At 40.3% G+C, this 13,992-nt stretch overlaps 1 protein-coding gene across 8 annotated transcripts in view; it reads right to left on the bottom strand.

Annotated features, from left to right (window-relative positions):
* The window catches only part of CALD1 (caldesmon 1), a 178,623-nt gene that overhangs the window by 84,996 nt on the left and 79,635 nt on the right, over positions 1-13,992 (bottom strand). For all 8 annotated transcript variants that reach the window (XM_068549489.1, XM_068549484.1, XM_068549482.1 and 5 more), the window contains one exon: positions 7,718-7,829. In XM_068549489.1, coding sequence (XP_068405590.1) covers positions 7,718-7,788 — 71 coding nt within the window. In that variant the 5' untranslated portion in view covers positions 7,789-7,829. The remainder of the gene's footprint in view (positions 1-7,717; positions 7,830-13,992) is intronic.

Here is a 13,992-nt window from a genome sequence, read left to right as displayed (position 1 = left end):
GTTGACGACACTGGGAGGTAATTAGGTCATGAAGGTGGAACCCTCATGAATGGGATAAGTGCCCTTTTTAAAACAGATCCAGAGAGCTCCCTCACCGTTTCCGCCATATGAGGGCACTGCAAGAAGACAGCTGTCTATGAACCAAGAAGTGGACCCTCACCAGATACTGAATCTGCTGGTGCCTTGATCTTGGACTTTTCAGCCTCCAGAACTGTGAGGAATAAATTTCTATTGTTTATAAGGCACCCAATCTATGGTATTCTGTTATAACAGCATGAACAGACTAAGATAAGGTCATAGGGTTGTTCTGATAATTAAATGACATAAGGTATATAAAGTGCATCACCTAGCCTGGCACTTGGCTGATGCTAAACAAATGATGGTTCTTTTTCCTGTCTAACACTGGATGAAAAATTTGGCTGAAACTTTTTTCTACTTGAGAACTATTTTTGCTGAATTGAACTTTTCAGGTAAAATTCTAAGCTATGTTTTATATGCTATATTTAAAATAAAGACATATAATTAATGAATTAGAAAATTAACTTCATAGCTACAGTATGTGATTTTAAAATCCTCATATAGCAATTATATTTGTGTGGTAGACTTATTTGTGACTACAAGTTTTATTTCTTTCCCAACTTTAATGGAAACATCTTAGCAAGTATTCAGATCAGTATAGGAAAGAAGCTTTGCAGAAAGGATGCAACAAATCGTAATGACTGAGCTGACAGATGAATGAAAATTCAAATTCAGTAAAATATTATTTTGTACCAAACGCCTGCCGAAACATTAATATGATTTTAATAATAACATCTAACATTTACTGAGTATATACTGTGTGCCTGTAGTTGTGTTAATTTCCCTACATCAGTTAGTTAGCTTAATTTTTACAATGATTCTGTGAGGTAGAATAATTATCCCCATTTTTATACATAAAGAAATTGAAGCACAAGATGTTTAAGTAATTTGTAATGAGGTTACCCAACTGGTAGTTGTGAAAGTCAGGATTCGAACTCAGGTCTGTCACGCTTCATCACCCACACACTTAACTACAACATTGTCCTACCTCTCCCCAGGTGAGCGAAGACTGGTAAATTATGAGTCACATATACAGACTGTAAAAAAAATTTCAGCACTGTTTTAAACTATAAATGTATTGACTCATATATATGCCACATTTTTTCCAGCTAAGAATGAAGTTATGGGTCAGCATGTGAGGTCCTTAAGAATCTAGATTTTTAATTTTTATTGAACAAGTGTCACATTGGGTAGATCCTGGACTCTTGATGTTCTACTGATCATCATAAAGTGGGATACTTTTAGGACCAGAGGAATTGTTAGGTAAGTGGAAATTGGTCCAAATATGCCATTTTCACTGTTTATAATTTGACCGTTTATAAATTGACAGAGGTAATAAATAATGTCTATTTAGAGTGAGTGAGAGAGAGAACAAGAGAGGGAGCATATGAATATGTATATATATATTGATTCTTCATGTGGCTGGACACAAATAAATAATTAAAAATCCCTTAGGTGGAAATTATCTAACTCATTTTCTCAGTGCCCCTCCGTTCAAGTTAGGCTGACCCTAAACAATATCAAATAAACATAAAACCCTTACAGCAATATTTTTAAGTCTCTTTCAAATGAATTACTTGAAAAAAATCTTTTAACTTAAAAGTAGAAATGTAGATACAAATCCTAACATTTTTTTTTGCCCCCTGGAGTGACGAATTTTCTGAGAGACCTAAAGGGAAGTTTTGAGCAAATTTAGCTCCTCTAATAACTTAGACTGTTTCCAAGGAGTATTTTATTTAACTTCCGAATGGAAAATAATTTTCTGATTACAGAGTAACAAAAAACTGCATTTGAAAAGATTTTGATTTGAAATTTCAAGGTCACAATGCTAAGCATTTTAAACAAAAGTGTTTTTGTGTAATCGTTGATTGGCCATGCTGTTAAATCATGTAAAAAGTTTCAGTGATAGACTCCTGGGAGGCAACTACTTAGACTCAGAGGACTTTAAAAAATTGTTTGCTTTTTTAGTGAAGTAAAAATATTTACTTTCAAATGTCTAATCATCAGTATATTTCAGAGGCCCATAAAAATGTATGAACGATGACAACAGCAAGAGTGCTTTCATTCCCTTTATTTATGTCTATGAGCCTCCGAATCTGATAACAACTGCACAATGGGGTCCTTTCTTCTGATCAGAAAGAGGAACTTACATTTGGGTGTGGAAAGCAGGAGCTGGGAATGCAATGAGCTCACATCTTGAAAAGTGAGAGAGCTGCTCGTGAAAACAAGCCCAACGTGGGGAAAAGTATGTCTCACTGAAGATCTCTTCATGGATAAACCATCACTGCAGGTTTCTCAGCAGATACACCAAAGCTCAAAATCCTTTGGGCCAAATATAATAGAAGAGCTCAATTTGAATTGGTGTGAATTCTTCTTGCTGAGACAGTGTGATCCTCCCTCAGACCTTGTTACCAATCACGTCCTCAAAACTCTTCACTCAACAGCAAATTCCTGCTTCTCACCTTCCTAAGGTCACCTTCCTAAGGTTCCTGTATCCTCTGAGAAGTGTAGAAAGAAAGCATTTTTGGGGTACTTGTTGAAAAGGAAGAGAGCTGAATTTGACCTCTTTGAAAATGCATCCCTTTCCACTACATTTCCCCCTTTGAAAATGCTGTATTCCCCGATGATATAAAAGGACATGCATGCATAATCCAGGGTAGATGATTAGGAGGAGATTGGAATGGAAACAAGTGGATCAAGTGTTGATGAAGATGCACATGGACCAGGGGAAAACACATTAAGATGCACTAAGAAATACAAAGGTAGAAAGGGATTGAAATAAAAGAAACAGAAAGGGAAGCTGAATATACCCATTCATTTTGTATTCCCATGAGATAGGTGAAGAATAATAGACAGCAAAACAAATTATTTGTTTGTTCAAATAAGTAATTGATTCAGAAATACGGTTTAATTTGAGATGTGTACAAATAGTATCTTTTGCCTAGAAACAAAGCATTTAGGATTTTCACTGATTACCTGCTCCATCCATTCTGCCTGCTGAAATTTTTTTCTTCCCCTTTTTGTCAAGTTGGCTCTAAAGTTACTAATTCATCTATGATATAAGCTTCGTGACTATTGGGACACTGCCTGGACTGGTGAGAACTCATCCCTATGGTTCAGTTTACTATCTTGTACCTATTCAATACATTTTTTGGATGACGGAATAAAAGATGCATAGGATAAGGAGCAGGACAAAGAAGGGAAGTATATTTTTGATTTAACTAGGTTCCCAGTCTAGGTTACGGCAGGCTAGATGATTTGAAATGGACTGGACTGCAAACCCTTAGAATGAGGTGTGTGCACAAGAGTCTCAAGGCAGCTGTGATGCAGTGAATGATTGCCAGTCCCAAACCCAGGAAAGCCAGCATGGCCCAAAATGTACAGTTAGCTTTTTCAATATCTTTTTAAAAGCTCTATTTCTGAGGAATAAAATGCGTAAGAATCTGGTTTACTTTAATTTGTGGTCATAACATCTGGTGAGAGTACAGGTTTTAAATTATTTATCATTGCAAAGTAGAACAGCACCTGCTCGTCAAACTCAGTAACAGCTAATTAAAATAACAGGGTATTTTTATTTGGAAAGGCTTTGTGGGTAAGAAGTGGACAAGTCAACAGCCTCTTCTCTGTGTTACCATTTCCCCCATGCTCTCTGCAGGGGTACAACATACAAAGGGCATAAGCCATCTTTAAAAATTATCAGTGAATATCAGAGTACATATTACATTTAAGGATGTAAAAGTGTAGTTGCTTGATACAGTGTAGTTGCTTTTATACAGGTTGAAAACCATGAAGCACACTTTTCCCAATTCTGTCATTCTGCTTCTCTGTCCTTGGTGCCCCAAAATAAAGTTTGAAGCAGAGTAGAAGCCCAATAAAATTTTGTTGAATGAATGACTGAATGAATGAGCCTGCAGCTCTGAGCTTTGGGGCCACTCCAGATCAAGGCTGAGTTTTTTCTTTTAGTTGCATAAATCCAAAGGAGAGTCTGTTTTTGCCCCAGGTATTATGCATAAAGCCATAGAATCTCATTTTTCAAAATGGAAATCTGCCTTATTGTTTTATTTGTTTTTAAATAAAGTAATACATGATCATTATAAAAAATTAGACAATACTAAAAGCAAAAGGAAAATAAAAATTATCACCAATTCCCCACCCCTGTCACAGATGAAGAAGCCAAGTTCTAAAGCTAAAGGAAGAGGGACTTGCCCAGGGTCTTATATGCCCTTTATCTTCAGATCAAAGCCACGATTTTAGATGGTGCTTAATTTCCAGTTCTGGATATCTGCTTCCTGTACACACCCTGAAATTTCCCAACAAAGTTGGCTGGACCATAAAGCCTGACCTTCACTATTCCCATAAATGATCAGATTTTACAAAATCCTAAAGGGTGAACATGGACTTGCTTAACAAATTCCAGAATAACAGAACTAAAGTGTTCACCTTGAAACATGAAAAGGTAAACTTAGTACAAAATATAAGGAAGTACTTAAGTATTTCTCTTAAAAAAAAAGAGAAGAAAGAAAAGGAATCAAATGAAATACAATATCCCCAAAGAATTAATACAGACAGAAATGTAATTTAAACAAGTGTATTATAAATTTGTGTGAATTTATTTTAGGTTATTAAGGGTACCTAACTAAGCTTCACTGGGTACATTTTTTTTTAAGATTGACTTTAAAGAGAGACATATCCTTCCACACAAAACAAAAAACTGGAAGGAATGAACCATGTAGATGTGTGGAAAATTCTTAGGCAAAATCCTGGTTCTAAAAGAACCTAGTTTATTCTCTGTAATTACAGTATGGGTATAACCACAGTAAGTTAGTTCTATTATTCCTCTCACGTTGAGTCCCTGTTTCCCAATTCACACAGCAAACAAAGAAGCTGAAGATACTGATCTAGCCTGATGCCCAATTTCCTGTCCCTATTCCTGAGTCCCCCAAGCCCCAATTCTGTTAGGCCTGCCCCTACACTCTGGCCTGGTCTGTTTTCTGATCCTGCTATACTTTGGTTTTCTAGCACACCATGAGGGACATAAAGACAGAAACTATGTCGATTTATATTTCCCCATTTTTTGCCACTGTTCCTAGCACAGCGCTGATGCTGAATAAACATTTGCTGGGAACAGTATTTTATAGACTTTCAGGAGAAACTGAAGTCACATAACACATCATTGGAAAGGATAAAGAGGTATGCTCCAGTGGGCCTGGACACCACCTACAAGGCTTCAATGTACGCTCAGCAATGGGTGCCCCATACTCTCCCGGGTTCTCCCGACTCCCTGAGCTTTTGTCTCCTTTGATGGTTTCCATTATGTCTTTATGACCTCTCACTCTCTCTCTCTCCACTTGCTTTCATGTCACTATCACTACCATCCATTTTCTGCTTTTGTGCTACCACTGCCACACTGAGTGTGCCCAAACTGACTTCTCTAATAATAATTTTTCTCCCCTTTTGAACAAAGATTGACAATTTCTATCTCCCAATGCCTGGAGGAAATCTCCAATTGGATGTGGTTTCTACCTGAAATTGAACACTCTCCCCATGCCCACCCAAGAATGGAATACTTCACAGTTTCCCTTTCCAGCTCCTCAGACTTACATTCTGTGGGAGAGTCTGAGTTTCTCCATCTCCTGAAAGATTTGCTAATTCTCCCTCTAAAGACGCTCATATTTGATCTTCATTTCCATATTTGCTGCCCTGATTCAGTCCTCATCACCGTGTGTTCAATACTAACTCTTCCAGTACGCCCACACTCTAGCCCACTGTAGATAACGTTCCCCAGTACGCATAGGTCCCCCACTAAGTCTCTGTCTGTCGCCTTTTATATGAAATAGAAACACCCAAGATGTACGAGTCCAACTCATTCTTCCTTAAGCACTTAACAGTTTCTTGCACCGGGATTCTTATTTCCACCTCTGAGTTTTGCAGATGTTACTCCCTCCTCTACATGGCTCCCCTTTTACTCTTTGTCATCACCATTGTTACTCCCTCCATGGCCCTCCACTTCCAGGGAGCTTTTCCTGACTGGTTTCATCACAGGATGATAACTGCCTTTTCTTTTCTTGGTATTAATTTTTAGTTCTGACTATATTGCTCTGTTGTTTCTTACTTCTTTAGCTAATGATAATGGTTAAAAAAATAGTAGCGTACCATTTATGTGTCAGGTACTAGGCTAGGCCATTTATGTAGTTCAATAATCTTCACAACAACCACAGAAGCTACATAGATATTATGCCTATTTTACAAATAAGGCAGCTGTGGCGTAGTGAGAAGTCACTTGTGCATGGCCACACAGCTCATAAGTGACAGTTGGGATTTGAAACTACAGAGCCCAGGTACCGTTCATGGTACCATGTGCCATATAGCAGCCTACTCTGACCAAGTTAATCAAAGGCAGTAATTTTACCTTCTTCTTTTGAATTCTCCATACAAATAGGTAGATCCTATGCGTCAAATACTTTTTGTTGGGTTTCCCTGGTGGCTTAGTGGTTAAGAATCCGCCTGCCAACGCAGGGGATATGGCTTCGAGCCCTCGACCGGGAAGATCCCACATGCCGCGGAGCAGCTAAGCCCATGCGCCACAACGACTGAGCCCGTGTGCCGCAACTACTGAAGCCCGTGCCTAGAGCCCATGCTCCACCACAAGAGAAGCCACTGCAATGAGAAGCCCGCACACCGCAACGAAGAGTAGCCCCCGCTCGCCGCAACTAGAGAAAGCCCACGCGCAGCAACGAAGACCCAACGCAGCCAAAAATAGATAAATAAAATAAATAAATTTTTTTAAAAATTAAAAAAAAAATACTTTTTTGTTGTAAGTGTAAGTTTCTAGTTTTCTGCTACAGGATCACTAAGGGGTCATCTTACTACTACCTTTTCACTTGTGCACTGGAATTACTGAGGCAAAATTGATTTGCTTTTAAGATCATTGTTTAACATTTTTCTTCCTGTGAATGCCTACTCTGCTTTCTCAAAAGAACATCTGAGTTAAGTCACATTAAATGCCACTGTCTTTTGCTCTGAGGCCTAAAGTTTTAAAATATGCATTTATACCCCTTGCCCCACACGTTACTGCTTTATTTCCCCAACCTGCCCTTGTAAGCCACCACAGCAGAGGCCCCACGCAGTATAGCAGCTTCCAACTAGACTCAGCATCTCCACAGCACCACACTCTACCGGCTATTAACCCATAGTATGTGAGTTACTGGATTTGGCGGCTTTTCTAACAAGAATAGAAATTTGTCATAAGATCCATCTGGGTCTTATTGCCTTTATTCTTTTAGAGTGAAGACTTCCATTTCCAGAATGGTTTCAACATCCAATATTTGTCATTTTTCTGTCATTTCAATATTGCAAGTGCTTTTAAAACTTTTATCCATACATTGCTTTTGTCATTTAAAAATTCTAATATGAAAGACAATGATTCAGTGCAACTATTTGATTCTTCGCCAATCTCTCTTTTTCTTGATGTTTGTTTGTGCAGAATTTAGAGTCTTAACAGTTAGGAACATTTTCTATAACTGCTTTTGCAAACAGTTCAGTGTGCAATACATTTGGCCCTTGAGGCTGATGATCTTTGAGGCCTGAAACCAATATTGTGGATAACAGAATAGAGATACCTTTGAACCCAGATCCTTACCTTTCTGCTTCCAGACGCATCTCTTCCCGTTTTTGCCTCCTAAGTTCTCTGCGACGTTCAAAATCATCCATGGTATGGGTTCAGATTTAGGGAGACCAGATAATGTCTGGATCTAAAGGGGAAGAAGCAGAATCAAGATCATAGATGAGTTGGAGGATTATTTCCCATAGTCGTTCCCTCACCATTTTTTCATCCCCTTTTTCTTTACTCTTAAGAAAAACACCTTAGAAGATGAGTGAGGTAGCCAGGGATCAATTTCTGCCTCCCAAGCCAAGCCTTGTCCTTTATGTGTTAAATTCAGTCTCATTCATGTAACTATTAGCGACAAATAAGTAAAATTCCAGGATCACAGTTTAAAAAAAAAAAGGGGGAGACAGAGAGGTTTGAAGACTTGAAATATTGCTGGGATCACTTGAGAGCTACTGAATGGTTTTGTTCCTTGTAACCTGCTGAACTACAGACAAAAGTTATAAAAAAGTGAACAAAGAAAGAGGAAAGGAGAAAAAGTGAAAAAAAAAAAAAGAAAAGTGGCAAGAAAAGGAATTTGTAGGAACTAAGAGAAAAGTAAAAGTAAAAGAAAGAAATAATATAAGTATCCAGGCATAATCTGCATATCCTAAAAGAATATTAATATCAGAATGATAATAAATACCACAGCAATAATACCACGAATAAACATAATGCAGCAGCATTTTTAAAAGCAGTTACATATGATCAAACTGTTTTCAGAGCTCAAAAGTAGCAGCTCTTTGTAACCCAACCATTTTATCCTTTCCTACCTCCTCCGTGATAGTTTTAATCCCAGAAAGATCTTCCCTTTCCAGCTCTTCAACTGAGGATTCCGCTTTTCCTGCGTTTCTGTGCCATGGAGTCAAGTATTCCAGAATTCCCCTGAAGCCCCCAAACCCAAAATGACTACCAGAAAAGGGGAAGCGGGCTCTTTTTGTCCTTGCTTTGTTTACAGAGCTGTCAGTGGTTAGTTAAACTCGGCCTGGAATCTGGCATTTAAGGCCTGCTTGAAGATTGTTTCCTGTGTGGAGCGGGAGGCCTCCACTTCCTCTGGAATCCTAGACTCTCTGCTGCACTCAGATCACAAAAAATATTTTCCAGCCCTTTCTGTGCACATGAGACGAGCCATTTGCCCTGCGTAAGAAAATAGGGAGACGTGCAAAACCTGAAGCCATCCCCTAATGGCATCTTTGTGTGAGGGAGTGAAAAGCAAAACTTAAGACTCTGAAGCCTAGTTAAGAAACCTTCTTAAATTGTCAGATTCTTTTATTTTTCAAGCATTTTTCCCCTTGAAAAACCCACAAAAACAAAAATAAAATCTCAGCCAACCAAAACAGAATTATACAACGTTTGAATGTTCCCCCCCCACAACTTCTTATTCCCTACGGTATTATTTATACTGCTTATAAATCCTTTACAAATTCAAATTTGGGTGTTTATTTGGGGTTTTTTTATTTTACAGTGTTTTTCTATCTTACTCTTAGAAAGAGTACTTTCCAAGTACTTTGTTAGTTATGAAGGAAAGAATCAGTTTTCCTTTTTTAAAAATTATTCCATCAACCATGAAAAAATTTCTTTCTATTTTCCAGTCTGATCTCTCCATAGCTATCAGAATGAAAAAAAAAAAGTGATTTGAGGGTCTCCTGAGAGGCTGTTTGTCTCCCTGGGGTGGGTTCCTGTTCTGGGCGCAGTGCAGGGTGCATGAGGACAGCCCTGGGGGCAGTGGGACCAAACCTCGCTGACTTGAATGCTGGGTGCAGTGAGAGCAAAGGCTTCTCGTTCCTTTCTTCAGTAAAGTCTTTTGTTGTATATAAACCACTTCTGGAATAACTATAGCAACAGCAAACAGAAATAGGAGAAAGAGGTCTGTCTATAAGCAAACAATTTCACTTTTCTTAATTTATCCAAGTAGCCTGAAGAGTAGCCTCTAAGCCTCTGGGTCTCGCTCCAACCTCATTAAGCCGAGGAGTCATGCTGGCTGCTTGGTAGCAGTGGCAGCTGAGTTTCTCAGCCTATACCTCTGGTGCAGGTGCCAATGAGCAGTGAAACAAATATCCCCAAGCAGGCCGAAGATGCACACGGCTGGCAGAGCCCAGCAGCATCTTGGAGCACTCAGGGGAAGTGAAGCTGAGTAACATCGTGTGGTCACTCTGGCCGGCCATCCTCACTGGCTCTCTACCCACGCAAATTCTTTCCCCCTACCCGTTCCCTCCTCCTGCTCCTCACCTTTTATTACTTACTCGGGTGTTTTTTTCCTCAACCATAAAGAAACTCTACCTAACCAGTTATTTACTCATGGAATGCTGCTGAGTGTGTATGTGAGGCACTGAGGGGGAGAGAGAGGGAGTGAGCGCTGTATGAAGCATCTACACAGACGATGCCTTTCTGGGTTCTGCTTGGTGGACATGTGGCGGGCGCACCTGAGGGAGAAGAGAAAGCACATCTGTGTGCCGTGTGGTGCGGGATGACTCTCTGTTGGGGGTGTGTGTTGTGTCTGTGAGTGGGAAGATGTGTGTGCTTGTGAAAATGGCTCTCTGTTGGTCTCACACTAGGATGCAGCAGAGGTCTTCCTTAATCCTCACACCCTTCTATCACAGAGCTTCTCTGCACCTCCCTGGCACTGTTCCTAAGTAAGGCGAGCCACGTCTGGGGAGAATTGTAAGTGATTTCCCCCCTCTTTCGGGAGAGGCGTCTTCCATGGCCTCAGCTAGTAATCTCTCATTTCCTCCCCGACCCCCAGTCAATGCTGAATTCCTTCCAGTAACATTGGATAGGAAACAAACTCTCCATCAACCAAGTGATGAAATGTCAAGGCAGAGAGCTTCTGTAAACAGTAAAGCTCATGAGTGTCACAAGTGGGCAGAGTAGCCTGAAAGAGAAACGCAGGCAAAGGGATGTATGTATCAATGAATGTGACAGATGGGTTCTTGAAAAGTTGTATGAAAATCTAAATTTTTGTGCTGGGGTGATTGTAGTCACGCTATTGAAAGAATCCTGATGTGACTCCTTTTGTCAAAGGAAGAGAGGCGCTTTACAAAGGCAGTTGAACAATTACCTTCTGATATACCTGTCTTTTCAATATGGGTTCTCAAATACCAGATTTTCTTGAAACAGGGCATGCCTATGCTACTGCAATTAAGTAGTAAGTCGATGTTAGAGATTTCAAATCACTTAATACACTGCTCTTCCTTTCGGTAATGACACCACCAAGCCCGTGGCCCAGCTGAATGGCGCTGTGAGTGGGCCTCCTGGGTCTCACCTCCACGCCAGGACACCCTGAAGCTTCCTCCCTTCCCTATCCTTCTTGCTACTTTTCCCTCTCAACTTCTTTTGGGGGGAGGGGGAGATATTTATCAATATTTCTTCTGTCATTTCCCTTTTTATTTGTCTCATTCTCTGATACTTTTTTTTTTCCTTCTCCATTTCCCTCCCTCTATCGGGAATTAAAGTCTATTTATTAAATCCAATCTAGGATTCTTAAAAAAAATTGAGTTTAATTTCTGATGTGCATCTTTCGATCAAGAATTCTAACTATTACTATGTTTTACATTCGCAAAGCTTTTTTCTTTTTCCTTTATGGGCATGTGGCCCTCACTAGAGTTATTTTCTGTGACAACTTTATAAGGAGACCTACTGTTTCTGCTTTTGTTTGGGACAGGGTTGGTGGCAGGTAAGAAGCCCTCTTAGATGTGTATGGGGGTGTGCATGTGTGGGTGGGTGTGTGTCTGTGTATGTGTGTGCATGTGTGGGTGGGTGTGTGTCTGTGTATGTGTGTGCATGTGTGGGTGGGTGTGTGTCTGTGTATGTGTGTGCATGTGTGGGTGGGTGTGTGTCTGTGTATGTGTGTGCATGTGTGTGTGTGTCTGTGTATGTGTGTGCATGTGTGTGTGTGTGTCTGTGTGTGTGTGTGCATGTGTGTGTGTCTGTGTATGTGTGTGCATGTGTGCGTGGGTGTGTGTCTGTGTATGTGTGTGCATGTGTGGGTGTGTGTGTGTCTGTGTATGTGTGTGCATGTGTGGGTGGGTGTGTGTCTGTGTATGTGTGTGCATGTGTGGGTGGGTGTGTGTCTGTGTATGTGTGTGCATGTGTGTGTGGGTGTCTGTGTATGTGTGTGCATGTGTGGGTGGGTGTGTGTCTGTGTATGTGTGTGCATGTGTGGGTGGGTGTGTGTCTGTGTATGTGTGTGCATGTGTGGGTGTGTGTCTGTGTATGTGTGTGCATGTGTGGGTGGGTGTCTGTGTATGTGTGTGCATGTGTGTCTGTGCATGTATATGTGGGCATGCACATGCACACAGGTGTAAATACAGTCGAGGCAGGAAGTGGTGGCATGCAGGCCAGTACTCTGTTATTGGGGGGAGAAATTTGTAGAGAAAGCTAAGCTCTAGCCATCTTCAAATCATCATAAACTGAATGGTGAATGGGTTGGAGAAAGTCCTTGGGATTTCAGGGCAGTGCCAATATTGGTCTTGGAATGCATCAAGAATAAAATCTATTCTGTCAGGGACCCTGAATAAGTTAATGCAACTTCCAAAAGTAACCAACATTAACTGAATATGTGCTATGTGCTGAGGCATTTTTTTTAAACCATTTAAAAAAATAATGGGGTTTATTTCTTAGTTTTAAGTTTAAGGAAATATTGAACAGAAAGTACAGAGTACCCATATATTCCCTCTCCTTTACCCTCGCCCAGTTTTTTCTGTGTTTGCATTGAACTGTGTATTCCCCACCAAAAGATATGTTGAAGTCCTAACCCCCAGCACCTCAGAATGTTACCTTATTTAGAAATAGGGTCTTTGCAATGTGGTCAAGTTAAGATGAGGTTATTAGGATAGCCCTAATCCTGTGTGACTGGTGCCCTTATAAAAAAGGGGAAATTTGGACATAGAAACAGATATACACAAAGGGAAGATAATGTGGAAATACAGGGAGAATGCCATGAGAATATGGAGAGCCAGGAACACCTGAGGCTACCAGAAGCTGGGGGAGAGTTGTTGAACAGACCCTTCCCTGGGGTCTTCAGAGGGACCCTGCTGACACTTTGATTTCTAGCCTCTGGAACTGTGAGTTAATAAGTTTCTGTTCTAAGCCACCCAGTTTGTGGTACTTTGTTACAGCAGCCCTGGCAAACTAATACAGCCTATTATTAAAATCTTGCAGTGGTACATTTGTTACAATTAATGAACCAATATCAATACATTATTATTAATTAAAGTCCATGGATCACATTAAGTTTCACACTTTGTATTGTACATTCTATGGGTTTTGCTAAATGCAAAATGTCATGTATCCACCATTACAGTATCAGACAGAATAGTTTCACTGCCCTGAACAGTCCCTGTTCTCCTTCTAGGCATCCTTCCCTCCCTCCCCCACTCCAGCCCTTGGCAACCATTGCCTTTTTTAAAACTGTTTCTATAGCTCTGCTTTTTCCAGAATGTTGTGTAGTTGGAATCATAGAGCATGTAGTCTTTTCAGACTGGTTTCTTTCACTTAGCAATATGCATTTACGTTTCCTCCATGTCATTTTGTGGCTTGGTAGCTCTGCTGGGCCATTTAAAAATACGTGTTCTTATTTTATCTACATAATAAACCTGTGAGGTAGCTATTATAATCCCCATTTTAAAGAATTTCAAAGTGTGTGCTCTTAACCACAATAATATTCTTGAACTAACCCCCTATTTCCCTCTAGGAATTGTTTTCCCTTTCAGGAAGTAGGTAAGGGTGCCTCCCTCCCCCACCTCCTACTGAGAAATTCTAAGACTACTGTCAGTGATCTCCAGCTTAATTCATTGGATCATTTAAACTCAGGTAAGAAGTGATCTTAAAAATTATTCAGGGGGCTTCCCTGGTGGCGCAGTGGTTGAGAATCTGCCTGCCAATGCGGGGGACACGGGTTCGAGCCCTGGTCTGGGAAGATCCCACATGCCGCGGAGCAACTGGGCCCGTGAGCCACAATTACTGAGCCTGCGCGTCTGGAGCCTGTGCTCCGCAGCAAGAGAGGCTGTGATAGTGAGAGGCCCGCGCACTGCGATGAAGAGTGGCCCCCGCTCGCCGCAACTAGAGAAAGCCCTCGCACAGAAACGAAGACCCAGCACAGCCATAAATAAAAATAAATAAATAAATTTAAATAGCACTTGGCAAACAAAGAGAGGGAAGAAAAATATAGTCATAAAAAAAAAAAAAAAGCCCTCAGACCTATGATTCTTTAAAAAAACAAAAAAAAAAAAAACAAAAAATTATTCAATCCTCTTCAATTTCAAACCTAT

The sequence above is a fragment of the Eschrichtius robustus genome, chromosome 8, assembly GCF_028021215.1.
Source record: "Eschrichtius robustus isolate mEscRob2 chromosome 8, mEscRob2.pri, whole genome shotgun sequence".
Taxonomy (NCBI): Eukaryota; Metazoa; Chordata; class Mammalia; order Artiodactyla; family Eschrichtiidae; genus Eschrichtius; species Eschrichtius robustus.
The sequence above is the reverse complement of the archived record's forward strand: the minus strand, read 5'-3'. Positions and strand labels throughout refer to the sequence as shown.